Source organism: Cervus elaphus, chromosome 4 (genome assembly GCF_910594005.1).
Source record: "Cervus elaphus chromosome 4, mCerEla1.1, whole genome shotgun sequence".
Taxonomy (NCBI): domain Eukaryota; kingdom Metazoa; phylum Chordata; class Mammalia; order Artiodactyla; family Cervidae; genus Cervus; species Cervus elaphus.
The window spans coordinates 50010520-50038184 of NC_057818.1; the positions used below are offsets into that span (position 1 = coordinate 50010520).

General features: G+C 58.6%; 1 protein-coding gene across 6 annotated transcripts; it reads left to right on the forward strand.

Moving 5' to 3' along the window:
- The first annotated feature begins 466 nt into the window (after positions 1-466).
- On the forward strand, positions 467-27076 carry LTBP4 (latent transforming growth factor beta binding protein 4). 6 transcript variants are annotated; one of them, XM_043899197.1, is made up of 33 exons: positions 467-630; positions 2446-2504; positions 2664-2802; positions 3306-3415; positions 8287-8478; positions 8633-8880; positions 8957-9059; positions 9414-9488; positions 9584-9706; positions 10234-10398; positions 11592-11741; positions 11867-11974; positions 12529-12660; positions 12746-12871; positions 13644-13769; positions 14267-14509; positions 15167-15292; positions 15381-15500; positions 16351-16479; positions 16701-16826; positions 17119-17241; positions 17472-17603; positions 18763-18894; positions 18974-19099; positions 20331-20477; positions 21255-21521; positions 21829-21900; positions 22164-22292; positions 22504-22650; positions 23633-23785; positions 24744-25124; positions 25505-25657; positions 26665-27076. In XM_043899197.1, exons 1-33 carry the CDS (start codon positions 482-484, stop codon positions 26817-26819), a joined length of 4866 nt encoding a protein of 1621 aa, XP_043755132.1. In that variant the 5' UTR covers positions 467-481; the 3' UTR covers positions 26820-27076. The 6 variants fall into 6 exon arrangements, with proteins under 6 accessions (XP_043755132.1, XP_043755137.1, XP_043755135.1 ...); XM_043899200.1 differs by lacking the exon at positions 467-630 and adding an exon at positions 1721-2047 and having other exon boundaries at positions 2645-2802; XM_043899199.1 differs by lacking the exon at positions 467-630 and adding an exon at positions 2027-2063 and having other exon boundaries at positions 2645-2802.
- Positions 27077-27665: the final 589 nt, after the last annotated feature.

Sequence of the window (27665 nt, forward strand, 5' to 3'; positions counted from 1 at the left end):
AGGAGGGCATGGCAACCCACTTCAGTATTGTTGCCTGGAGAATCCCATGGACAGAGGAGCCTGGCGGACTACAGTCCATAAAGTCTCACAGAGTCGGACACGACTGAAGCGACTTAGCAAGCTTTCACGCCTGCCACCTACGCATCGACTAAGAGGAGCCCCAGCAGCTCCACACTTGGGGCCTCTCCTTTAAGGCAGGATTCACTGAGCCACTACCCTCCTCGGCACTGAAAATTCCGGGCCCCAGCGCCCCCCGCCCGGCACCTGTCCACGTAGCCCCACCCCTGTCGTCTCCTGATTGGCCGTGTAGGCAGCGCCCCCTAGCGGCACCGGGCTCTGATTGGCGGGAAGTTCGCAGCCCGCGACTGGGGGATTGTGGAGAAAATGAGTCGGCCTCCGGCGGGGGCGGGAGGCGGGGCAGCGCCGAGCCGGACCCGCTGGACAGACCGGCCGCCTGGAGCGCGACTCCACGCCGGACACGATGCGGCTGCCTGGCCCCAGCGGCCGCCGCCCCCTCCTGCTGGTGCTGCTGCTGCCGCTCCTTGCAGCCGCCGCCACCGCCGCCTCCGCCGCCGGCCCCAGCCCCAGCCAGGCCGTCGAGGTCGCGGCGATCCCGGGCCGTCCGGCCGGGTAAGCCCCGCTGCGGCCCCTTCGTCCTTGTGCCCCCTCCACCCAATAAGTCTGGCGGTCCAGGAAGACCAGGACTTTCGGATTTAGGGGAACATGTACCCACTGCTTCGTGATAGGGATGAAGAACCAGAGTTCTTGGATTTATTAGGGCCCTCTATTTTGTAGGGGTTAGAATCCGAGGTGTATTGAGGTTCTGAGCGGAGGGACTCCCCTCCGGTGCGGTAGAGACGGATGTGGCTTCAGGGAATTCTAGAGTTTATTTGGAGCAGGGTCCCAGTTTGTATGGGGATGGGGCTTTGGGTTCTCCTAGGATGATAGATGGGTGGGGCCGAGCTGGGATGGGGTCCCCAGATTTCTGGGATGCTTAAGGAGGAAGAGTATGGGAGGTTATCTTGGCGCTTTAAGCAGGAGTTGAGACGTCCTGGTTTTCTGGGGGTTGGGAATGCTTGAATTAATTAATGGAGACCTTTTCCTATAAGACTTGGAGTTTGGTGTTGATGGCGGAGGGGCTTGTGGGAAATTGTGCGGAGGTGTGGTGGTGGGGGGGTGCTCAGATTTCATGAGGGTTAAGGATGCTTTAGTTGCCTAGAATTAGAGGATTCCGGGCTTGAATGAGGTACTTGATTTCGGGCTTGATTTCGCGGCAAGAGATCCAGAATTTCGTATAGATTTGGAGTTATAGCCACTCTTCCTGTCTACGGGTGACGAGATCGGAGGAAACAGTCTGCCCAGTACCCCCACCCCCCGCCCTGCGGCCCAGCGCTCCGTTACAAAGGCCCCGGGCTCCGCTCCCGCCTCGGTCTCTGCGAATACGTTTAGTAACCCGAGCCGCGCCGGGGGCGGGGCTGGGAAGGGGTTAACCCGGAGAAAAGGCAGGAGGGAATGACGGCAGGATCGGGGGTCAGGGAGGCTCCCACCCGGGCCGCCCCCTTCTCTACCGGGCCCCACCCGTCTAAAAAGAGTCCATACGGCCGACGTCCCCTTCGCAGCATCCCCGCTCCTCCTCTCTCCTGCCCTGCGCGCGCGCCCATGGCCCTCGTCCCCCTTAGCCTGGGAATAATGGATTTGTCTGGGGGGCCCCTGGGTTGCGACGCACTTGCGCCCAAGCTGAGGACTCCGCCGGCCAGAATCGGAGACTCTCCCGGCGCGGAGATTCCTCCGAAGAACGACTCCTTCCTCGTGGTCAGGCGGGAAACTGAGGCCCAGGGACCAGGAGACTCTGGCTCCAGGACACAGAGCGTTGAAGGGCAGGAACGGGCTAGAACTCAGACCTCGGGATTCTCAGTGCTGGGCTGTGGCTCCTGTATCCCTGTCCACCTCTGCACCCCGCTGGACCCACAGTCAAAAGAGGACTTCCCTCCCCAGCCGTTGAGGCCTGTGGACGTGGCGCCATCTGCCGGCAAACTGCGGGATGACAGCTGAGTCCAGGACAGGGACGTGCGGGGAGGGCGGGGTTCTAGATTCCCAGAGCCGGCTTGGAAGTGCGCTTAGAAATCTTCTCTGAGTCTCTCTCTTTTTTAAAAAAATAATTTTTAAAAAAGACTTTAAAATGTCTTTTCCAATAATTCCTTACCCACAAACACTTCAGAAGAAAAATAAACGTGAGGTTGCTGTGACCTTTATCTAAACCAATTTGCCTCCCATTGTACAGATGGGGAAACTGAGGCAGCGAGCGACGTGCCTCAAATTGGTCACATAACAACCCCAAGCACCCTCCAGCCTTATCTTGGCTTCCCCTCCCCTATCCCTCACCACTGTCCTTTGGGGAGTTCTATAGTGCTAGGGGCTGAATGACTTCCATCCCTCTATTTACAGTGTTCTTTCTTGTCGCTGCTGCCCAAGCCGATCGCCCAGAAGGAGCCGCTGCTTTAGAGGTGGGTTCTTGTAGGCAGGGTATAGGTTGGAGGGGAAAGATGGTAGAAGCAGAGGAGCTAGGGGGGGTCCCTTCCTCATCCCTCACCCCAGCTGGAGAGCTGGATGAAAGAAGAACTCGGTTGCCTCCTTTTCCACTTAGTCCCTGGCTGTCTCTGAAGCCTCCTGCAGGATCCGGAGCTGCCGGCCGGAAAAGTGTGCAGGCCCTCAGCGGTGCCTGGCTCCAGGGCCCCCAGAGCTGCCGAGCCCCAGCCCCAGCGTGAGGAAGAGACAGGTGTCCCTTAACTGGCAGCCACTGACGTGAGTGTGTGACCCTCTCCTGCTAGATGCTCCCAACCCCGCCATTTCCAGCACATATCCCTCTGCTCCCTGGGTCTCCTTTTCCTTGCTCTCTCTTTCTACCAACTTACGTCTCTGTTTCTATTTCTCCTTTTCTTGCCTATTGCTGTCTCTAGGCCTTCCGTTTCTCTCTCTCTGTCTCTGTCTCCGTGTCCTTATTGGTTCCTTGCATCTGTCTCTCTCTATTGGTTCTTTGCGTCTGTCTCTTTCTCTCATAGTTACCTGCCTCTTTCTTCTGTCTTCTCTCTCTCTCCCTCCCTCATCCCTGTTTATCCCACTGACTTTGTTCTTCCTAGCCTCTAAAGAATGTTCCAGGCCTGATCCCCAGAAAGAGATGGAAGGGGGATGCAGAGCCTCCAGTGGAAGACCTCCTGATGTAGGAGGTCCCTTCCAGCTGCGGGAGCTGGGGGGAGGGGGTCAGCCTAACCGCGGTGACAACTCCTTCTCTGCCCCCTCCCACCCAGGCTGCAGGAGGCCCGAGCCCTGCTGAGGCGACGGCGGCCCCGCGGGCCGGGGGCCCGGGCATTGCTGAGAAGGAGGCCCCCACAGCGCGCCCCTGCCGGCCAGTCCCGGGGTAAGAACGTCCGCCCTTCCTCCGCCGGGTTGGGGGGGGGCGGTGAGGGGGGATGGGGGGGTTCCGGGCCAGATAAAGCCGTCTGGTTCCCACGGTGCAGCCGCCGCCTAGCCGCCCCCCACTGTAGCTCAGCACCCCTCCCCAGGACTCAGCCTCCTCTAGGGACCCCGGCGTCCGGCTTCGAGAGGTGAGTCCGGGACAGGACAAGACGCGGGCCAGAGGCGCTGACCCGCGGGGGTGGGGCCAGGAAGCCAAGCGTCCGGGCTCCCCGCGGCCGAAGAGGGGGGCTCTGTCCCGGCCGAGAGCGCCCGAACTAGCCCAGACAACAAAAGCGATTGTGCGGGTTGGCGCCTGCCAGGTCACCGAATGCCCCAAATTGCGGGGCGGCTAGGGGCCAAAGGCCTCCCACTGCTCTTCCGACCCTCCTCCCGCCCTCCTCCTGCTCCAGCTCTCAGCCCCTGGGCTAGCACACCCCCTAGTCTCCTCTACCCTCAAAAGTCTCCCTCCTGCTGTGGCCTTCAGCCCAGATGTGTCCCCTCCTCCCTAAAGTCTTCCAGATGTGGGCCTTCCGCCAGATGTGAGGACCCCCGCCCACCATCTCCCTCCACCGTTTCCCCTAATCCATTCTGACTTCTCCTCCCAGGTGTGAGGGTCCCGGTCAGATGTGACTGCATCCTCAACTGGGCCCCTCCAGCGTCCTGCCCACCAGGCAGACCCCCAGTCCCTTCGTGTGCCCAGGTGCACCGACCCTTCTCCTCCCCCCCAAGATGTGCCACCTGGCTGCCCAGATGTGCCATGACAATCGCCTACCCAGATGAAGCCCCTGTCTCTGTGACTGAGGCGGAGACAGCCTTTAGTCTTCTCCCCAAATGCGGCCCCCACTCCTCTTTCCTCCTTAAGGACTCAGCCTGGTCTGGGGTGGGGTGTTGGGGGGACCGGCCCGCCCCCACCTGTTCCCTTCCCCGCCGCTCCCCTGCGGGCCCCATTCACTTGTTGGTGCGGGGCGGGAGCAGAGGGGGCGCCCCCCTCCCCGCTCCGAGTCTAGCGCCCAGCCTGCGCGCCTCTGGCTGCGCGCCCAGCCCCACGCGCCCCCGCGCGGCCGCCGGGGAGGGAGTGGTGGGGAGGGGGGGCCTGAGCGGGGGCGCGGCCGCCCTCCCCCGCGGGCGGGCGGGCGCGGCCGGGCCCCTCGGGCGGGCTGGGGCGGCGGCGCGGCGGAGCGCGGCGCTGCAGCCATGGCGGGCGGCGCGCGGCTGCTCTGGGTGTCGCTATTGGTGCTGCTGGCGCTGCTCCGGCCGCAGCCCGGGCTAGGTCGACCCCGAGAGCGCCTCCGCGTGCGCTTCACCCCGGCCGTGTGCGGCCTGAGCTGCGTCCATGGGCCCACCGGCCCCCGCTGCACCCCGACCTGCGCGCCCCGCAACACCACCAGCGTGGACAGCGGCGCGCCCGGAGGGGCGGCCCCGGGGGGACCCGGCTTCCGCGCCTGTGAGTGCGGGGTGGTGGTCCCGAGGGAGGGGTTCCCGGGGGGGAGGAGGAGGATCCCTGGGGATGAGGGAGACAGTCCCCAGGAAGAGGGATCCCAGATTCCTTGTGCCAGAGTGCTGGGGGATCCCCGGCTTATTTAAGGAAGAGAACCTCAAATTCCTGACTTTTGGGGTTGGATCCTGAGAGTCCTGATTCTGCAAGCAGTGAAGGTTCTCAGGGACCTGTGGTGTCCCATGTGAGGCGACTGGGGCTGACTTTCCTGCCTTTGAGTCAAAGTGGGGAATCTCAGAATTGAGGGGCTCTGGAGCTTGGGGGAAAGGGGTTTGAATCCTGTGATTGTGAGCAGGGGTCCCCAGAGTCCAAGGGAGAGTTCCAGGGCCTTGAGAAGCGGTTTCCCGTTTCTGCTTCTTTGGGTGGGAGGCATTAGGAAAGTCTAGGATGGGAGTGCCTGTGAGGAGGGGGATTGGGGTGTGGAAAGTCGATCCTGAGAGCTGAGAGGAAAGGTGTTCATAGGAGGGTCTCTGCCAGACCCGGAGTTGCAAGGGTCGCACGTGGACGAGCAATCCAATAGGCCGTCTGGGGGGAAAGGCGCCCCCTGAGGGCAGAGGGGACAGGAGGGTCTGCGCACCAGGCTCCTCTAGAGATGGAGAGCCCTGGCGGGGGCGGGGGGAGTCAGGTGAGGTAGGGGTGGTGGGCCACCTGTTGGCTCCAGGGCGTGGTGGTGGGTGGGCTCTCAGGGGCTGGGCCTACCTGCCCCCAGTCCCGGAGGCCCTCTGGAGTGGGGAGTGGGGGCCCCTGGCGCCGAGAACTCGCCCAGCCTGGCCCCCGGCCAACCCAGCCCCGGCCGGCGTGAGCTCATCTCTCGCAGGAGCCCCCGCCCGCTGCCACTCCCTCTCTCCACCCCTTCCTCCCCCTTTCCCTCACTCCCTCCCGGCCCAGCCTCAACGGGCCTGTGCCAGGCGCCGTGCCCAGGCGGGTGCCAAGCCCCTGGAGGCGCAAGGAGGGGACTGCGAGGGGTGGGGGGAGGGCTGACCTCGGGAGGACCTCGATGTCCTCAGCTCCTCACCCCTCCAGGGGTGTGGGACATGGAGTTGCCTGTGCCCATCTAGCGACCCGCCCTGCCCTCAGGGAGCTGGGCCGGGGGGCCTACATTCAGGACAAGAGAAGACAAAGCAGTGTCTTTGATGGCTCGGAAATGCCCCCTCCCGCGACAGCTGCCCCCCAACAGAGACTCTTCCTATTTTGGAATCTTGATTCCTAGTTAAGCCTCTCCTAAGCCTGCCACTTAGTTAAGGACCCCTCTTAGAACACCCTAGAGTCCTGGCCTGAGCCCCCTAACTAGGGGAGCTAAGAATCCTCTGCCCTCAGTCCCCATGCCCCTCCGCACTGCTATCAACAGACTCCAGAGACCAGCCCCTTCAGTGAAGTTCCCGCCCACTCTTCTGATGTAATCGCCCCAAACTGCACCCCTCACCAGAGAAATCTAGTTTTGTCCCTCAGCTACTCCTCCCCACTTCCAGGGGAAACCCCAGATTACAAAGGCTGTACAGTGATAACTCTACTCTCTAGCCGAATTCCCTTCCTGAAAAAGTTTCCCATTTTCTTCTATCTCCAACTGAATCCCGTCAGAGATCCCCGATTGCTGGGTATCCAAATCCTTCTCTCCCAGCTGACACCCTCCCCCAGAAACTTCTGATCCCTCTATTTTCAGAGAAACCCAAAGGTGGTCTTGATCAGCTGATTCTCCCAAGAGGACTCCAGATACGGTGCTCCCCTCCACCAGCCATTAATCTAAAGACGTGGGTACCTTATCCCTTAGCTGAGAGGGAAGGGGGTATTCCACAATATCTTAGAACTTTCCCAGACAGCTGAGGCCGGGGACTCCCAAGAATCCCACTACTCCATCTCCACCTTGCTCTCAGCACCCTCAAATTGGCCGTTCCTTCGAAGTCACTAGAGTTCCGTTAGTAGGTAACTCTCCCCAAAAGGACTAAAGAGGTTCCTTCTGCCTCCGTTTCCTCTGGGATCGGCTCTGTTTCTGTTCCAGAAACCTCCTGAGGTCTTCAAACAGCGGAGGGCTGCCTTCTAACTGATCTCCTCCCAGGAGTCCAGTCTCCGTACCCGTATAAGTTGAGGGGGCTCCCTCTATGTTTTCCTGTCTCCAGTGTGTGGCTCAGAATCCCACACACGCCTTTCTGGACGGCCCCGGCCGCCTGCCCCATCCTCCCCTCCGCACAGCTGTCTCCAGCTGTTCTCGGCAGCCCCAGGGGAGAAAGGGAGGGGGTGCCCTCGCAGGATGTGTCCGGCCTTCTTTGGCTCAGCGGGCCCGGGGCTCCCCCAAGGGTCCAGAACGAGGAGCCGCCGCCCTGCCCCCGCCGCACCCCTCTCTTTGTTTACCCCGCCGCACAGCTGGCAGCGCCCCGCCCCAAGGTGGCCCGAGGCCCAGCGAGGACGCGCACAGGGGAGAGCAGGCGCGTTCCCGCTGGCCCCGCCCCGGGGCTACCGGAGGCGGGAAGTCAGAGCTGGAACCCGGGAGCCGGAGCCAGAGGGGAGGTGGGCGGAGACAAAGCGCGGGGATGTGGGGCTAGGACGCGCAGATAGCGGGGAGGTGGGATGAGAGGAGCGCGGGCGAGCGAGCCAGGGCAAACTAACGTGAGGAAGGGAAGGTGGGTGGGGCTAAACGCAGCAGGTTAGACGCTTCGATGGGAGGGGTTTGCAATCCCCAGGGGAGAAGAACGCGATGTGGGCGGGGCGCATAGAAGCGGGGGGCGGGGATAAACGCACAGCCTGTGGGCGGAGCTTGAACCGGCCTCAAGGGGTGCGAACGTGCCTAGAACGGTAAGAAGACAGAGTTGCGAGCACGGGATGGTGCCAAGGAGTGACTGAAGTGTAGGTTTAGTCAATGGAAGTGACAAGCGCTGGGTCTGACGGGGCTGGACCAGCAAAATATGGGCAGGACTAAACGCGAAGGCACGAGTTAGAGCGGGCGTGACTGAGCCTATAGGCGGGGCCAACGCCATCTGGGCGGGGCTAGTAAGCCTTGGACTCCGCCGGAAAGTGGGACTTGAGAGGGAGGGCGGGGCGATATGAAAGTGAAGGAGGAGCTTGGGGGCGTGGCAAGTGGACTCAGGGGGCGGAGCTACACCTCCAGGGGCTGGACCCAGCCAATGCCAGTGGCCAGGGTTAGTGGGGAGATGACACAAGACGGCTCAAGGCTGAATGACTTAGAACTGAGTGATACCTTTGAGGCTGTAGTTATAACGTTACGGGTTGAGCTACTGAGGGGTTGTAGTTATAACGTTAGCGGCTGAGCTAAGTGAGGGTGCTCTTGTCCCAAGGGAGGATGCAAGGAGGGTTGCCGACCCTGAGTGTCCTCGCTGTCTCCCCAGTCCTGTGTCCCTTGATCTGTCACAATGGAGGAGTGTGCGTGAAGCCTGATCGCTGCCTCTGTCCCCCGGACTTCGCTGGCAAGTTCTGCCAATTGCATTCATCGGGCGCCCGACCCCCGGCCCCGGCCATGCCAGGCTTCACCCGGTCTGTGTACACCATGCCGCTGGCCAACCACCGCGATGATGAACATGGTGAGGAGCGTGCGGCCGGAGTTCCCTCCGTACCCTCCACCACCTCGTCGTCCCTCTGACTCCCGTGTGTCCTTCCTTCTCCTGAGTACCCTTCTCCACCGCGCCCTTTCCCCGCATTCCTACTCGTGCTTTGCCCCGCGGTGCCTCTCTGCAGGCGTGGCGTCTATGGTGAGCGTCCACGTGGAGCACCCGCAGGAGGCGTCGGTGGTGGTGCACCAGGTGGAGCGTGTGTCCGGCCCTTGGGAGGAGGCGGACGCCGAGGCAGTGGCGCGAGCGGAGGCGGCGGCACGATCGGAGGCGGCAGCGCCCTACACAGTGTTGGCACAGAGCGCGCCGCGCGAGGACGGCTACTCGGACGCTTCGGGCTTCGGTTACTGCTTTCGGGAGCTGCGCGGAGGCGAAGTGAGAAGAGGCGGGTGGGGAGGGGCCCGGAGCGTGCCACCGCGCGGGGGCGCGCTCACCCTACACTTCCCCACAGTGTGCGTCCCCGCTGCCCGGGCTCCGGACGCAGGAGGTGTGCTGCCGAGGGGCCGGCTTGGCCTGGGGCGTTCACGACTGTCAGTCTTGCTCGGAGCTCCTGGGTAAGCCCCAGGATGTCCCCAGGGTGCTCGGAGCTGGGGAGGACTGAGAACCCTGCCGCTCCCTGTACTCTGCCCGTAGATGTACCCTTACACGAATTCTAGCCACGCCTATCCCATTGTGGGGATCGCTTCCAGTCTAGACCCACCCATACCAGCTGGGACCATCCATCCCACTTTCTGACTTTGGCTAGCTACGCTGTTCTTACCCGACCTTCACGCCATTCGCCAACCTAAGGCTGACCTTGCGCTCAAACCACACTCAACACCTTTTAGTTCCTGCCACCCCATTTTCGCCCCCGCCCACTCCATTCTCGCTCCTGCCGCCCCTGGCCCACCCTTCTCCTCTCTCCACAGGTAACACCCGCCAGGGGGGCGCCCCAGATGGGCCGTGTCCAGCTGGTTTTGAAAGGGTTAATGGGTCCTGCGAAGGTGAGCTGGGGCAGGGGTGGGAAGAGCTCGGGTCCAGGGAAGGGGCTGGCGGGGAGCTGGCCCTGATGCCTCTGGAGTCACCCCCTTCCTCGTAGATGTGGATGAGTGCGCGACTGCGGGGCGCTGCCAGCACGGACAGTGTGCGAACACGCATGGCGGGTACACTTGCGTTTGCCCCGACGGCTTTCTGCTTGACTCGTCCCGCAGCAGCTGCATCTGTGAGCCGCCGGGGTCTGAGGCTGGTCCCGTGTCCACCCTATCCTCATGGCTGAGCATCCCTGGGTCTAATTCCCTTAGACCACACCCTCCCAGATCCTCCCAGATTCCCTGGTCCCGCCCCACCCCCCACCCCCCCAGTCACTGGTACCTCCCCTTCCGCACATCTCAGACGACTCTCTGGAGCCTCTTCGGCTCCTCTAAGAACCCCTCAAACCTTTTGAACTCAGATCTCCAGACTTTCATCAGCTCCTCTCAAGCCCCGATATTTCCTCATCTCTCGCGATACTTCAGATGCTGAGATCCTTCCCAGACCCCCTTTCACCCCCTCAGACTCTCCCCAAGCCCAGAACCCTTCTCAGACCTCCAGGCCCCCCGCCCCAGCTCTTCTTCAGACTCTCTCAGAGATTTCCCAGATGCCCTTCACACCCACCGAGCCCTCCTTGGGACCATTCCCCTACCTTCCAGATCCCCTAGTCCACTACACTGCTAACCCTTCCCTGAAGAATTTCCTCCCCGACCTCCCCAGCCCAACACGTGATCTCAGAGGCTAAGGGGCCGTGCTTCCGCGTGCTTCGAGACGGCGGCTGCTCTCTGCCCATTCTACGCAACATCACCAAACAGATCTGCTGCTGCAGCCGTGTAGGCAAAGCCTGGGGCCGGGGTTGCCAGCTCTGCCCACCCTTCGGCTCAGGTAAGTGCCTCCTAACTCCCTTTCTCTAGCTTTTTTTTTTTTTTTTTTTTTTTTTGCGTGCGTGCTCTCTGTTCGACTCTTTGCATCCCCTTGGATTGTAGCCCTCCAGGCTTCCCTGTCCGTGGAATTTCCCAGGCAAGAATGCTGGAGTGGATTGCCATTTCCTACTCCAGGGGCTCTTCCTGACCCATGGATGAGCCCGCGTCTCTTGCATCTCCTTCATTGGTAAAGTGGATTCTTTACCACTTGGGCCACCTTGGAAGCCCACCTTTCTTTCAGTTCAGTTCAGTTCAGTCACTCAGTCGTGTCCGACTCTTTGCGACCCCATGGACTGCAGCACACCAGGCCTCCCTGTCCATCACCAACTCCTGGAGTTTACTCAAACTCATGTCCATTGAGTCGGTGATGCCATCCAACCATCTCATCCTCTGTCGTCCCCTTCTCCTCCCGCCTTCAATCTTTCCCGCCTTTCTTCAGAGTTGACGCTAACGGGCCTTCTAGGCTCCACCCCCAGACTCTCCAATCAGGTTGGACCCTACTCTTAGCCACACCCCCAGCCTTTGAGACAACCTATCATCAGAGTGGACTCCGTCTGGGACCCCACCCCATCTTGGGCCACACCCACACCTGTGGCCCAGGACCTTTAAGTTAGGCTGTGTCCCAGGAGCGTCACCCCCAGTCTCAACCTCTCATAGCCCTTGAGATATACTGCTTACCCAACCTTGTCTCGAGGCTTGGTCAAGTCCCCAGCTCCTGAGACACTGACTCCTATCGAAGTTCAGTTTTGGGCCCCGCCCAAGACACCCCTCTCCGAGACACCTCCCAGGCAATCTTTTTCTGCATAAAACCAGACCCCACAATGGACCTGATTGTTTCCTGGCCTTCAACCCTGTCCCTGTATACCCCAAACTAGACCCCGCCTTCAACTCCTGTCCCTGCCATCATCCCAAAGAGGGAAAAACATCCTTGGTCCCCCCACCCTTAGCCTCTGAGATGTCCCATTCTTTGGCCAGGGTACCACCCCATCACAGCATCCAAACCAAACCCCTAACACACCCCCAGGCCAAGCCTTCCCCACGATCAAGTCCAGACCCTCAACTCCCTCTTCTCTTTCTCCTTCACCGCCCTTCCGTCTTATTACCCCCACTCTCTTGCCCTTTCTCTGCCCATCTTTCTCCCTTTCCTGTTACCAGAGGGTTTTCGGGAGATCTGCCCAGCCGGCCCTGGCTACCATTACTCGGCCTCCGACCTCCGCTACAACACCAGACCCCTGGGCCAGGAACCACCCCGAGTGTCCCTCAGCCAACCCCGTGCCCCACCCTCCACCTCTCGACCACTCTCAGGTGAGCTGGTTTCTGGAGGAGGGGGTGTTGTCTCCAAGGGGCTGCCTCAGGCTCACCAAGAAAAGGGGGAATGATCAGGGACACCCAAATCCAGGTCTCCACTGCTGACACCGCTTCTTTACCAGGCTTTCTGCCCACTCATCGCCCAGAACCTCGGCCTGAGCCCCGTCCAGGCCCTGAGCTTCCTCTGCCCAGCATCCCTGCCTGGACTGGTCCTGAGATCCCTGAATCAGGTGTGGTAGAGGAAAGTGAGGGCAGTGATGGGGGGTATTACGGGCAAGAGTTCCAGGGAGGGAGGCTCCACTGTGAAGATTCTAGAACAGAAAAAAGAGGAATGTGACAGCCAGAGGAGTTAAGAAATGGGTGGGAAAAGATCAAGGTTTGCTGGGTGGGGTGGTGTTTACATCAGGGGCTGGAGTCAGACAGGCCTGGGTGCAAGTTCTCTGTCATTACTGTGAGGATTAAACAACCTGTCTGTGAAGTATGTAGGAGATAGTAAGTGCTCAGTTAATGTGAGACAGATAAGTGATTTTCGTGGAGGACACTAAGAACATATTTCAGGCAGAGGACTGGAGAGTGAAATATTTAAAAAATGGAGACTTTGGGGGTGGCAGTATGGGAGGATTCAGGGAGAAGATCTGATGAGAACATCGCATCCAGAGAGAAGACTGGTTTGAGGAGGGACACCCAGGAGGGTGTTTTAGGTAGAGGATCTGAGGGAATTGTACTGGGATGAAAGGGACGGGATTCGTACATGGGGGAACGCTGGCTCACTGGACCCCCGCAGGTCCCTCTGCAGGCGAGTGTCAGCGCAATCCCCAGGTCTGCGGCCGCGGACGGTGCATCCCCCGGCCCAGTGGCTACACCTGCGTGTGCGACTCCGGTTTCCGACTCAGTCCGCAGGGCACACACTGCATCGGTGAGCCAGGCTGAGGGGGGAGGATGGAGGCGGGGCGGGAGGCTGTACGCTGTCACCTCCTGACCAGGCCCTTCTATACCCTCAGACGTGGACGAATGTCGCCGCGTTCCCACGCCTTGTGCTCCCGGGCGCTGCGAAAACACGCCAGGCAGCTTCCGTTGCGTATGCGGGCCGGGCTTCCGAGCCGGCCCGCGGGGTACGGAGTGTTTGGGTGAGAAATCCAGGCCCCACCCCAGCCGGGGTCTCGCTCCAGCTCTCCCTCTGGTGCAGTCCCCGCCCTCGCACGCTTTCCCACGTCCCTTCAGCCCAACTACTGCCTTGGCCTGGCCCCCGGCCCCGTCTCCAATCTCCAGACGGATTCCGGCCCCATCACTGCCTCTTTCGCAACCGGCCCGCCCTTCCGGTCGGGGCGGGTCCCTGCCTTCTATAGCCTGGCCCTCTCTATGGAGCTGGGTCCTGGCCCCGCCCTTTCATTGGCCCCGCCCTCATATAGCCCCGCCCCTTCTATGTTCCAGACTAGTGCCTTCCTTCTCCAAGGCCCCTCCCCTGACCCTCAACTGCTGTAATCCACCTCCTCACCATGACTCCTGATTTCCGCCCTGTCATACCATTGCCCCATCCCCAATTCACCCCTTGCCCCGCTCCTGCCTTCCCTTTTCTGGGTCTGCAAAGCTGCCCTTCCCGCCCTTCCCCAGTCCTTACCCTCCCCCAAATTGTCCCCCTCACGATTCCCCTCTCTGCCTCTGCCCAAGTTGGGTTCCCAACTCAGGTCCTGTCCTCCCCGCTGAAGCTCCGCTGCAGCCTTAAACCGACGCACTCCGAGCCCCTCTACCGCCCCTGGCTCCCGCTTCAGCCTGGCCCCTGCCCCAGCTTGACTCCGCCCCTGCCGTCCCCACATCCACCCCCCACACACCAAGCCGTCTGGGGGAGGGGAGGAGGCTGAGTGTCTGCCCCAGCCCCGGCCACCCTGTTTGTGCCCGCAGACGTGGACGAGTGCCACCGCGTGCCGCCACCGTGTGACCGTGGGCGCTGCGAGAACACGCCTGGCAGCTTCCTGTGCGTGTGCCCCGCGGGGTACCAGGCTGCGCCCCAGGGAGCCAGCTGCCAGGGTGAGGGACTGGGCATGTAGGGGGGAAGGGAAGAGCAGCAGCGGTGCAGGATGCTGAGACCGAGCCAGGAGGCTGAATCGAGACAGAGGCCAGGCTCTGAGAACCAGACAGGCAGCTTGGTTGGGGACGAAGAGGCCAAGTGATGGAAAACAGAAAGGCTGAGTCATGGAGGTTGGAGAAACAGAGGGAGGTGGGTGGAGATGAAAGGGTAGAGTTATGAAGGACAGAGTTTAAGGAGGCCGGCTGATATGGACTAGAAAGAGTTCTAGGAAGCAGACAAACAGCTTCATAGGGATTGAAAAAATAGAGGGATAGAAGATGGAGGTAGGATGATGGATAGGATGGCAGAGTGATGAGGATAGAGAGCAGGGGCATTAGGACAGGGTGGCAGGATGGTGCAGGGTGAAAGGTCAGAGCAATGGAGGTCAGGGAGGCAGAATAGAGTATGGGGGGAGGGGCATAAAGGAGGTATGACCTGGGTCCCTTGTTCCGAGCAGATGTAGATGAATGTATCCAGAGCCCGGGCCTGTGTGGCCGAGGGGTCTGTGAGAACCTGCCTGGCTCTTTCCGGTGTGTGTGCCCTGCTGGCTTCCGAGGCTCGGCATGTGAAGAAGACGTGGATGAGTGTGCCCAGGAGCCACCGCCCTGTGGGCCGGGCCGCTGTGACAACACAGTGGGCTCTTTTCACTGTGCCTGCCCTGCTGGCTTCCGCTCCCGAGGGCCTGGGGCCCCCTGCCAAGGTGAGGGGGCCAGGTTTAAAGTCACTCCGTCTCCCCCCTTTGCTGTGGGGGCTGGAGAGAGACAGGTTTGAGAGGGGGTGGCAGAGAGGCAAAGGGATGAGACTCAGTGGAGGAGGACAGGGACAGAGGCCTGGGGAAAATGAGGGGGTGGGGAGGGTCTGGCTCCAGAGTCTTACCCCCTTTCTCCAAATATGAGGGTGCTCTCCACCCCTCCCCCCTTTTCTGGATGATGCTGGCTCAGCAGTAAAGCATCCATCTGCAATGCAGAAGATCATGTACAATGCAGAAAATACGGGTTAGATCCTGGGGTCAGGAAGATCCCCTGGAGAAGGAAATGGCAATCCAGTCCCAAGTATTCTTGCTACCCCATGAAAAGGAGTCCGGCGGGTTACAGCACCACCTTGTGCTTGTGGGAACTCTGAGGAAGGGACAGGGTTGAGGCACAGAAGGCATCATGCAGGAGGTGGTATCCTGGCTACTTCATGGCAGTTGGAGAGACCATTAACGGGGAAGCAATGCAAGGATCGGTCCTTCTGGCAGGAGGGGGCAGCCTGAGCAAGATCCAGGACACTGCCTCCAGAATGGGATGTTGGGGTGGGTGGTGATGGTAGGGGGTCCAGGCCCCTTCTTTAGCCCCACTGGCCTCCTCTGCCCCAGATGTGGACGAGTGTGCCCGTAGTCCCCCGCCCTGCGCCTATGGCCGATGTGAGAACACGGAAGGTGGCTTCCAGTGCGTCTGCCCCACAGGCTTCCAACCCAATGCTGCCGGCTCCGAGTGCGAGGGTGAGGCCGGGGAGGGAGGGAGGAATATGGATGGATGAGGGGGGCATTGGGCCACTCCTTCAAAGCCGCACTCTTGTCTGCTCCCCAGATGTGGACGAGTGTGAGAACCACCTGGCGTGTCCTGGGCAGGAGTGTGTGAACTCACCAGGATCCTTCCAGTGCAGGGCCTGTCCTGCTGGTCACCAACTGCACCATGGCCGATGTACTGGTAAGATCAGGTCCTGGGTGTGACCTTGGACCTGCCTCATGACTCCTGACTGAGACTGTGACCTCTGACCTGACCTGCAGCCTTCTAACCTCGATCTCAGTCCCCTTACCTGGACCACAACACCCAGAGCATGACTGTGATTCTTGACCTAGACTTGACCCCTGATCAGAGTGCAGTTTCTGATCTGGACAATGACCCTTGGCCCTGAATGTGATTTCTGCCTCTGTGATCAATGACCTTCAACTTGACTGTGACATTTGACCTTAGCCATGAACCCTGCTGATAACCCTGGGACCCCAGCCCTGGTAGCAGTTGTGCCGCTCCTGTCCTCTGGCCCTGTTTTCGACCTGTGACCCCTAAACTTGACTGTGACATCCGATCTAACCATAACTACCAACCGTAACCCTGACCATAACCCCTGACTCTGTGTGATGCTTGACCCTGTCTTTTTCACTTCCCCTGCCCTTCCTCAGGGTCCCTTCTCTGGAACCTGATTGGGTTCATGATCCTGGATCCCAACCCCTGACCAGAGACTCGGACCCCTGACTCATCAGAATGGCATCCAATTATCCTGCTTTATAATACCTGACCCCTTACCCTAACTAATGTCTGACCCCTGTCCCAGTCCCTTCACCTGCCCCTGGGATCCTGGCACAGGGAGTTCCCAGAAACCCAGACACAGGATCCCCCGATGATGGTCCCCAGGATTAGGGAGCCCTGGTCTCCCTTACCCAGTTCTGCTGTTGACTCTTCACCTCACATCCAACCAAAGACACTTCCCATCATTTCTTTCTGACCCTCATCCATCTGTCCCTAAGCAGAACCTCTTCTGAAGTCTCCATTCCCGCAGATGTGGACGAATGCAGTTCGGGTGCCTCCTGCGGCCCCCATGGACATTGCACTAACACCGAAGGCTCCTTCCACTGCAGCTGCGAGCCAGGCTACCGGGCGCCAGCTGGTCGGCCCGGGCCCTGCGCAGGTGGGCTGGGTGGGGAAAGGGCTGGACAGCCTTGGGGTGGGCCCTGGCTTCCTGGGCAAAGCCTGGTGGGGGAGGTGGGAGTTGGACTCAGGGACTGTATAGGTGGAATTTAGAGATTGGCCGTCTGGGGCGTGCCTTGCGAGCAGAGTTGCGGCTTTGTAGGCGGGGCTTGGGTACCGGGGGCGGGTCTGGTGACCCAGTCTGAACTCTGGGTACCCTAGACGTGAACGAGTGCCTGGAGGGCGACTTTTGCTTCCCCCACGGTGAATGCCTCAACACCGACGGCTCCTTCGCTTGTACTTGTGCCCCCGGCTACCGGCCCGGACCCCGCGGAGCCTCTTGCCTCGGTCGGTACCCAGGCTGGGCCTGGACCGGGAAAGGGTGGGGAAAGGGAGGGGCGGAGTTGGAGAGGAAAGGGGGAAAGGGCGGAGTCTGGATAAATTGGGCAGTGAATGGAAAGGCTCGAGCCAAGCTCTTCGGGAAGGTGGGGCTTGCAGGAAAGGGAGGAGCCTAAGGCAGGTGGGGGAAGGCGTTAGAGTCTCGGAGCCATAGGGGCGGGGAAAAGGCGGTGGAGGGGCGTGGTCTGGAATGTCAGGCAGGCAAGGAGAGTGGCTTGCGGTTGCCGACACTGTCCTGCAGACGTGGACGAATGCAGCGAGGAGGACCTCTGCCAGAGCGGCATCTGTACCAACACCGACGGCTCTTTCGAGTGCATCTGTCCTCCGGGACACCGCGCCGGCCCAGACCTCGCCTCCTGTCTCGGTGCGAGACCCCCCCCCCACCCACCCCCGGCCAGATCCCTCTCCCCTATTTGTCTCCCTATCTGCCTCCCCTCTGCTGCTTCCTCCTTTCCCCTTTCCTGCGTCTCCCGCCTCCCCCTTCTGACTCTGCTCTGCCCTCCTTGACTCCCCCACCCGCTCTCCTTTCCCTCCTTGCCACCCCTCTTCCCCCGCGCCGCTTCACCCATCTGACTGCCCCTCCTCCTCCCTCAGATATTGACGAATGTCGGGAGCGCGGCCCGGCCTTGTGCGGGTCCCAGCGTTGTGAAAATTCCCCGGGCTCCTACCGCTGTGTCCGAGACTGCGACCCCGGCTACCACGCAGGCCCCGAGGGTACCTGTGACGGTGAGACCATTGCCCCCGCCCCCACGAAGAGCTTTCTTGATGACTAAGGAGTGGCTCCAGGCTTCACTTACCTCTCTCCCCATCGGTGCAAACAAGCTACTAGTGTGTCCTTACATTGTCTGTAGTGGGGAGACAGGAGGCTGAGGGAAGACGCTTCTATCAGGAAACAGGCCAAACCTCACTTCCAGAAGCAGCACAGATTTGGGGGTGGGGGGAATGGTGTGCAGGTCAACATTTTGTGGAATAGATGAAATGACTGTGGACTGCCTTGGGTTCTTGGGTTGCCAGACCCCTGATTCATGGAAACCTAGTTTCATGGACCTCATTCACTAATTTCACAAGAATTCACTAAGCCCTACTGTGTGGGACACTGGCGGCAGAACAGGCAATAAGTCCAACAGTAAATCCCTGTCCATGGGACTTCCCTGGTGGTCCATGGTTAGACTCTGTGGTCCCAATGCAGGAGGCCCAGGTTCGATCTGTGGTCAGGGAACTAGATCCCACATGCTGAAACTTAAGATCCCACATACCACAATGAAGACCCAGCACAGCCAAAAGAAAACAAACAAACAAATCTCTGTCCTCATGGAGCTGATGTTTTAGGGGGTAGAGACAGACAATAAATATGTAAATAACTCTGATTCATTCAGCAAATGATTTAGGGGCACCTACACCTGAGGATACAGTGAGGAACAGGACAGACACAAACCCCTGCCAACGTGGAGCTTGGATTCTAGGGAGGTGACAATTAGCATGCTAATAAATACATGGATATAAGTTTAAGAAGGGAAGTAAGGCAGGATAAATGGACACAGAGGACAGGTTAGATAAGTGTGGGGGGGGGCTGGTTTAGGGGGGCTTGACTTAGACTGTGGAGTGAAGCAAGAGTGGGAGCCATGCAGATAGCTGAGGGGAGAGTGTTCCTGACAGGGAACAGCAAGTGCAAAGGTCCTGAGGTGGGGCCACGTTTAGGCTATTTGAGAAATGGTAATGAGGCCTTGCCTGCCTTAAGAGGTATCAATGCTTGTTGGTCAGACTTGTAGAATACCAGATTCAGAGACCTCTCAGGCACAGGAACTGGAAGCAGCACCAAGAGCCTGTGACTCCAGGCCTGTGACCCCCCCTCTCTTTCCCCTCTGCCCTTCCCATGCTTTTGCAGACATAGATGAGTGCCAGGAATACGGCCCAGGGATTTGTGGAGCCCAGCGCTGTGAGAATACCCCTGGCTCCTACCGCTGCACGCCCGCCTGTGACCCTGGCTACCAGCCCACACCAGGGGGCGGATGCCAGGGTGCGTGTCCCTGGGGCCATGGGTGAGATGCGGAGGGGATAGAAGTTCCAGCCGCGGCCTGACTGTCTGGTGGTTGCAGATGTGGACGAATGCCGGAACCGGTCCTTCTGTGGGGCCCACGCCGTGTGCCAGAACCTGCCTGGCTCCTTCCAGTGCCTCTGTGACCAGGGCTACGAGGGGGCGCGGGACGGGCGTCACTGCGTGGGTACGGGGCTCCTGGGGGAGGGCGGGGCCAGAGGGTGGGGAAGAGGCTGGTCAAGCCCTGCTCCTCTCCATAGATCTGAGTGCATGTAACCTTTAGGGGTATGGAATTTAGACCTTGGAATATAAGATCATCTTCATGTCAGTCAGGAGCCCCTATTAACTCAGACTTTATTTGGGGTATGCTTAAAAAATTCATGCATATGGGAGTAGAAGTGCAGTAACCTTAAGTGTATGTAAACATTTTTTTCCTCCAACATTTACAAAAAAATGTTTGGCAGCACATGGGACCTTAGTTCCCCAACCAGGGATTGAAACCCTGTCCCCCGCATTGGAAGGCAGAGTCTTAACCACTGGACCCCAGGGAAGTCTGCCAACATTTTATGAGAAAATTTTCCAAACATATGGCAAGTTAAAAGGCCTGTAGAGTGAATCTCTGCACAGCCATGACCTGCATTCTGTTATCATTATACTTGCTTCCTCACATGTCTCTCCATTCATCCACCTAATTTTTTGGAGAGATTTAAAATTAAATTGCAGGCATCACTATATCCCTCCCCCAAATGTTTCGTGCATAATGCATGTCATTAACCAGAGATCAATATGTGTTCACAGATATTTTTGAGGTTCAACTTACGTACAGTGCAATGCATGAGTCTTAATTATACATTCGCTTACTTTTGACAAATATGAACACATCAGGCTTCATTTCTTTAAAGGGAATCAAAACTGTGAAGTTCAGGGAAATATTTGAACTTCGGAGATATGTGAATATAGGAGTTAACGAGGCTTGCTGTCTCCCAGCTCTGCTATCCTCTATTGCATTTATCTTCAGGCAGATTCTCTTTTCACAATAACGAAAGGGGCCCTCGCACCTCTGGCTGACATCCTCAGCTTGCCATCCCTAGCTACAGAGGGAGGCTCTGTGTATTTATAGAACAAGTTCCAGGACTGGCTTTGATTGGCCCAGCTGGGTCACTGCCTGTCTCGGAACCAGAGAAATGCATCAAGCTGCTTGACCTGCTCAAAACACATGGGTTGAAAAATGGAGGAGCAGAGGGCTCCCGTGGGGAAATCAGGGTTTGTCACTGGAACATAAGTAGAGGATGGCATCTGAGCCATTAAAATACTTGAAAGCAAAAAAAAAAAAAAAATACTTGAAAGCTCAGACTTTTATGGAATTCCAGAATTTTACCATCCTTGACTCCCTCTTCCCTGTTGTCTCCTGCTCACAGATGTGAATGAATGTGAGACACTACAGGGCGTGTGTGGAGCTGCCCTGTGTGAGAATGTGGAAGGCTCCTTCCTCTGTGTCTGCCCCAACAGCCCTGAGGAGTTTGACCCTATGACTGGGCGCTGTGTTCCCCCTCGGACCTCTGCTGGTGAGACTGAGATCAAAGTCTACTTAACTGATGGCTGTTGGCCCTGCAGAAAAGTCCTGAGCTCTAACCATTCCTGATGTGGACAGCTGCCATCAGTTAGATGCTGTTGTTTTAAACAAGAAAAAATCTGCAAAACACAGGAGTTAACCTAGGTGTGGGACTCAGTGTCAGGAGAAGTAGATCATGGTTCTGACTTGACCAGATTCCTCCATTCAACAAATGTTCACTGTGTTTAGGCCCTTTTCTGGTCACTGAGAACACAATAGTGACCAGAAAAGACCACCCTGTCTCCAAGGAGCTCACAATCCAGTGGGGACAGATAGCAATATAGCCTGACAGTAATCATCTAGAGAAATCAGGACTGTGATGGAGGCAAGAGCCATGGGGTAGGTGGGGAGGAGAGGGCAGGTGAGAGAGGGGCTCTAGCAGCTCCAAGTGGACAGGTTGTGGGGCTGCCTAGGTCGGGGAGCAGCGTCTAGGCCTAGGTCTGGGTTTGAGTATGAAGATTCCCAGGCCGGTTTGGGATGTGTTGATTAGGAGGCCTCAGGGAGGCCTCTAGGAGGCCAGGGAAATGCCCTCTTCTCCTACCTGAACTGCAGGTGGGATGAGGGGCCAGATGCTTGGGAGAGGGAAGTAGGGAGGTAAGAGGTAAAGAAATGAGAGGAGGCAAGAATGGAAGAGACCATGGCTGATGGTGAGGGGTGTGGAGCCAGGTTCTGCCACACGGGGGCCTCAGTTTCCCCATCCTTAATGGGCTAAAGCCCCTTGTCTCCCCAGGTACGTTCCCAGGCGCACAGCCCCATGCACCTGCCAGCCCCAGTCTGCCGGCCAGGCCCCCACCCCCGCCCCCGCCTCGCCGGCCCAGCCCACCTAGGCCGGGCCCTGTGAGCAGCGGGCGCAGGGAGTGCTACTTTGACACGGCGGCTCCGGATGCCTGTGACAACATCCTGGCTCGGAACGTGACGTGGCAGGAGTGCTGCTGCACTGTGGGTGAGGGCTGGGGCAACGGCTGCCGCATCCAGCAGTGCCCGAGCCCCGAGACAGGTGGGCATGGGCCTCGGGGTGCACGCAGGGCTGAGGGTTTGGGTAGAAATAGGTGGACATGGGACGGGGACAAGGGGACACACTTGGACAGGGGGCAGAGGTGCTGGTATCGCATGGGCAAGGGTGACTTGCCAGCCAGGTGGGCATCAGGCTGAGAGGTGGATACAAATAGGCGCAGGGGCTGAAGTCTTGGGCGGTGAAGGGCAGGCATGGGGCAAGAGTGAGCACTGAGGCAAGTGGGCACAAGCAGGCCCAAGGCAGGGGCCAGGGCCAGGGTGTGGGGGCTCAGCCCTGTCTCTGTGTGCAGCTGAGTACCAGTCATTGTGCCCCCATGGCCGGGGCTACCTGGCGCCCAGCGGAGATCTGAGCCTCAGGAGAGGTAAGGCTCACCCGCCCTGTCTCCAGCCCAGCTCTGTCTCACCCTGTCTGTTTTCTTCATCTCTCTCTCTCCTGTCTCCTGTCTTTCCCCTTCCCACCCCTATCTTCTCTCTGTCTCTGGGTTTTTGTCACCATCTCTTCCTCCTTCTCTTTCATGATCCTGCCCTGAAGCCACACACTCCCCTCCCCCGATCCAGCCCATCCCACCACCTGGCCCTCCCCCATCTCTGGTGAGGCGCGTGCCTCTGATCATCTTTCCCGCAGACGTGGACGAGTGCCAGCTCTTCCGAGATCAGGTGTGCAAGAGCGGCGTGTGCGTGAACACAGCCCCAGGCTACTCGTGTTATTGCAGCAATGGCTACTACTATCACGCCCAGCGACTGGAGTGCATCGGTAAGAGCCCCCCCCACCTTCACCATCACCCCCACCCTCGCCTGGGACTCTTTCCAACCCTTGGTCACGCCAGCGCCTCTCTGGAATGTGACCACCACCAGCAGGAAGTCGTTGCTGAAGTCTAGACTCCATTTATCAGATTGTCAATGCACTGGGGAAAGGGCAAAGGGGAGGAGGCTACTTCTTAATCACTCCCTCCATGCCTCCCTAGATAATGACGAGTGCGCGGACGAGGAGCCAGCTTGTGAGGGCGGCCGCTGCGTCAACACTATCGGCTCTTATCACTGCACGTGCGAACCCCCACTTGTGCTGGACGGCTCGCGGCGCCGCTGCGTCTCCAACGAGAGCCAGAACCTCGGTAGTCTTCCCGCGCCCCGCCCCGTCAATTACCACGCCCCAGTCCCGCCCACGCCGTCCAGCCCCTCTTAACCTCCGCTTAGCCTCTTGCCTACACCCGGGCCACGCCCCTCGCGCGTGGCTCGGTCACGCCCCTTAACGCCCCATTTAGCCTCTGGTCTTGGCATTTGCCTCTCAGAACCAGAGGCCAGCTGGCGTGGTTAAAGACGAAGGTTTCAGAGGAACCTCCCTGCCACTTGCTGGTCCCGTGTACACAAGCACGTTTGCTTATTCCCTCTTGGACCCCCAGCACATTGGGTAGATTGGCAGTAGCCCCTACCTTAAGAGGGTGGTTCTAAAGAATTCTGTTTTCAAGAACAGAAGGAGGACCTGGTCTCACTAAGTGCTAAAAGCATGCTTTCTGTTATTTCCCTGTGTGTCTCTGTCTCTTTGCACCTCTCTCTGAGTTTCTGTCTTTAGGCTTTTCTCTAAATTTCTGACCCTCTCTGCATCTGTCTTCGCTTTTAGGTCTTTCTCTCTGAACCTTTGCTTTCCTGTGTTTCATTGAATCTCTTTTGATGTGTTTGTCTTTATTTCTTTGGGTCCTTTCTCTCTTTTTGCCCATTGACCCAAACTCTCTTCTTTTGCTTCCTCTTCCTGCAACATCCTCCCACACTCTTATCTAAGACGTCATTCAAACAACAATGCTCAGAGAGGAAAAGCAACTGCCCTGGGGTCACAGAGCCTCCCAGAGGCCAGGCTTGGATAGATTCCTCCTCTCCAGACCCTATCTCCCTCCTATTTGATGACTCCGTGCCAGGCCAAGCCCTGTACTCACCTGGAGCTACTTCAGAGGACTTCCGGAAGCCACATCACAGCTTGATGAGACAGCAGGAGAAGGACTGAATGATAGGGAGGGGCTGGCTGGGCTGAAGGAGATTGAGCAACTTGGGAAGACTTGAGTGTCTTCTTCCTGCCTTGATGCATGCTGTCTCTGCCCTCAGATGACAATCTGGGAGTGTGCTGGCAGGAAGTGGGGGCTGACCTCGTGTGCAGTCGCCCTCGGCTGGACCGCCAGGCCACCTACACGGAATGCTGCTGCCTCTATGGCGAAGCCTGGGGCATGGACTGTGCCCTCTGCCCGGCCCAGGACTCAGGTACCGCCACCGGCCTGGGCTGCACGCAGAGACTCTGCCCCTCAGGCTCCAAATCCAGTCCCAGACTCCCAGTGTCAGACTCCAAGACACCCCCAAACTCAGCCCCTCAGACCCCTATGTCCCAGCCCATTCCTAAATCTTGGTTTCTTAGGCCCCAGGTCACAACCCAAAGACCTCCAAGCCTCAACCACAGAAAACCCAAGGCCTGACTCAGCAGGTGTCATAGTTCTAGTCCCATAGGACCCTGAGGTCTGGGCTTTCAGACCCTCAACCCTCTCTGGAACCCCAAGACAACCCATGAGAACCCTCCCCCAAAGCCTGGACCTTTAGAACTCAAATGCCAGTTGCTGAGATCCTGCCATCCTGGCCCCCAGACTCTGGTCATAGCTCACAAACCTCCAAGTTCCACTGGCTTGGATATTCACATCCAAGTGCCTAAGAGGCCAGCCCACAGCAACAGAGATCCCGCTTGCCTTGTCTCTTAAAAGCCCAGAGTCCCCCATTTCTCAGCCCTTGGGAAACCAGTGCCAGCCCCAGGTCCTTGGTCCTCTGACTTCCAGGTCCCATGGCTCAGATCCACTCCCATGCATCCTGACCCCTCAGGTCCCTGATACTTACCAGTCCTAAAACACCTCCATCCCACCTTCATAGGCCCCTAGCCCCAGATCTCATGGGTCCCCAAATTCCATCACTTGGATCCTGACTTCTAGCTGTAGTCCTCAGTACTCCTGACCTCAGTGCCTTGGAATCCCAGTCTCAGTCCTCAGACCTTCGGTCCTGGCTCCAGAACCCCTGATCCCAACCCTGCAACCCCAACCCGCTCCTTTGACACCCATCTAATGTCTCAGCCCAAGCCCCTCCCACCCTCTCCTCCAGGCTCCTCTTCCCTGAGGGGGGACATAAATAGCCGGTGCCGGGGAAGCCCGAGCTGATTGTTAGGCTTGGCTCCTATTTGCAGATGACTTTGAGGCCCTGTGCAACGTGCTGCGCCCCCCTGCATATGGACCCCCGGGGCCAGGTGGCTTTGGACTCCCCTACGAGTATGGCCCAGACCTAGGTCCACCTTACCAGGGCCTTCCCTATGGGCCTGAGTTGTACCCACCACCCGTCCTACCCTATGACCCCTACCCACCGCCACCTGGGCCCTTCGCCCGACGGGAGGCCCCTTACGGGACGCCACCCTTCGACATGCCGGACTTTGAGGACGATGGTGGCCCCTACGGTGAATCCGAGGCTCCTGCTCCATCCGGCCCGGGCACCCGCTGGCGCTACCGGTCCCGTGACACCCGTGGCTCCTTCCCAGAGCCCGAGGAGTCGCCTGAAGGTGGAAGCTATGCTGGTGAGTACTGAGGCCCGAGTGATGAACGCCAAGTGTACAGAGATGGCGATAGGAGAAGGGAAGGAGGGAGGGCCGGGGAGAGACAGAGATAGAAACAAAGAGAAGTCGGGGCAGACACAGGCTCAGAGAGACAGGGAAACAGAGATATTGTTGGAGAGAGCGACAGAGAGCAGAGATGAAGAGGAACAGAGCCGTCTCAGTAGATGAACCGAGAAAACGATGAGGACAGAGGGAAAAGCTAGAGAGAACAGAGCAAAGTAAACATCCCAGCCCCACAGCGCCGCCCACAGCCCTGGAGCGGGATGGATAGTTTAGAAGGGGACCCCGGGAATCAGGGGCAGGGCCCCACTTGAACCCCGGAATCCCCACACTCTCCGCAGGCGCCCAGGCTGGGCGCTACGAGGGCCTGGAGGCAGAGGAGTGCGGGATCCTGGATGGCTGCGCCCACGGCCGCTGCGTGCGCGTCCCCGAGGGCTTCACCTGCGACTGCTTCGACGGCTACCGCCTGGACATGACTCGCATGTCCTGCGTTGGTGAGGGCGTGGGCCAGGGCCAGCATCGAGGGTTTGGAGATAGGGTGGAAAACCTTTACTAGCGGTGGGTAATCAGGGTCGTCAGGAAGACCGGCCAAATGGCTAAGCAAGGGAACAGGGATGGGGCATGCCTGAAGATCAGGTTGGGAGGAAAGCCAGGCTGTGACACAGGACCAGGGCTGGGCTTGAAGCTGGATGGAGAGAATAGAATCCTGCAGGCGTGATTGCTAAGGACTCCCAGGGCTACTTTGAACAATTTGCTTGACTTCTTTGAAGAACCTTTAGTCTTCCCATCTGTAAAATGGGAATATGAATTATGTCTGCCTAGTTTAGACAGCAGGAAAGCGGAGTGGTTACAAGCCAGGACTCTGGGCAGTTGGATAGACCTCAGGCTCTGTCCAGCAGCGTGATATGTGATCCCAGACAGGTCACTGTCCCTTGCTCAGTTTTTCTCATCTGAAAAATGAGCATATCTTACATAAGCCATTTCACAGAGCCGAGAACATAGATTTGCAATGACAGTGTAAACCAAAGCTCAGCGAAGGGAACTGACTTTCCCAAAGAGCTAAGAAACAGCAGGGGGCTGGGCACTCGAGAGTCTTTTCGAGCTGGTCTGAGAATTTCCTGGGCTTTTTGTGTGACACGGGGCGAGAGGCTTCCCCATGCTGAGCCTCAGTTTGCCCAGTACCTACCTCATAGGGTTATTAGAAGGATGGTTAATACAGGTAATATGCTCAAAACAGTGTCTGGCACAACAAGCGTTTGTGGTTGTTGATATCATCATCAGTACTGATTTCCTAACAAAACCCCAGTGTCCTAGGATCTACCATACCCATCTCACAGAACACACAGCTGAAGCGCAGAGAGGTTAAGTCACCTGTCCAGACTCACACAGCCAACAGTCTCCACTCCAACAGGAGACTCAGCATCACAACCCTCAGGGGCCAGCGAGGCGGGCTCCTGGGTCCCCAGCCCTGAATAGCACTCCTGGTATCCCCTCTCCCCAGACATCAACGAATGTGACGAGGCCCAGGCGGCCGCCCCGCGCTGTGTCAACGCGCGCTGCGTCAACACCGATGGCTCGTTCCGCTGTATCTGCCGCCCAGGATTCGCACCCTCACACGAGCCGCATCACTGCACGCCCGCCAGACCCCGGGCCTGAGTCCCCAGCAGCCCCGGGCCGCAAACTCCGCGCTTGCGCACGCGGGGTCCCTGCTGCGCAACCCTGCCACCCGCCCGCTTGCGCGCATGCGCACAGGGATGCCGGACCCGGCGGAGAGGCGGGTCGGTGGGACAGATGGACAGAAGGAGCAGCCTTCCTACCGACGCCACGGGCCCAGGCTTAGCCCACGGTCCCCTTCACATTCCTGCTCCTTTTTATAAAAATGTTCAATTAAAAAACACCTATTTTGTACCTTCCGCCTCTGTCTGCCTGATGTTTCTCAAAGTTTGGCTCCAGTTTGTTCTTTGAGCCACTAAATTACATCCTCTCCCCTTTGCTGCGCCTCTGTTGCTTGCTCTTATCTCTGCCTCCTTTGGTCCCTGCTTTTCTCCTGTGTCTGTTTCTTTGTCTCTGCCTTCGGGCTCTTGTCTTTCTGCTTCTTTGCCTAATTCTCTGTGTCTGTTTCTGTGTTTTTCTGTTTCCCTCTCTGTTTCCCTCTCTCTCTAATCTCGAGGTCATACCTCTGGATTTTTAACACTCCTGCCCTTCCCGATAATCCTGTCCATAGCCTCAACTTCCCCCTGGCTTAGGCCTCAAGAAGGGGTGGGATAGGGTAGCCTAACCCCTGATCAAAGGGGTCCCTCTTTACTCAGCTAGAGGGAACCCAGATTTCCTCTACTTCCCAAAGAAGTTTCAAGCTTCTCTGGTGCAAGTGGGCCATGGGGGAGGAGGTGGGAGCAGGAGTCTCTGGAGGGGGACGTCCAGACCCAGGCCTTCAGCTGGAATTTGGCTGTGGTAGGCAGGGAGTGGCACTCTTGGTGGGTGGCCTGTGCAAGGACATGTGGA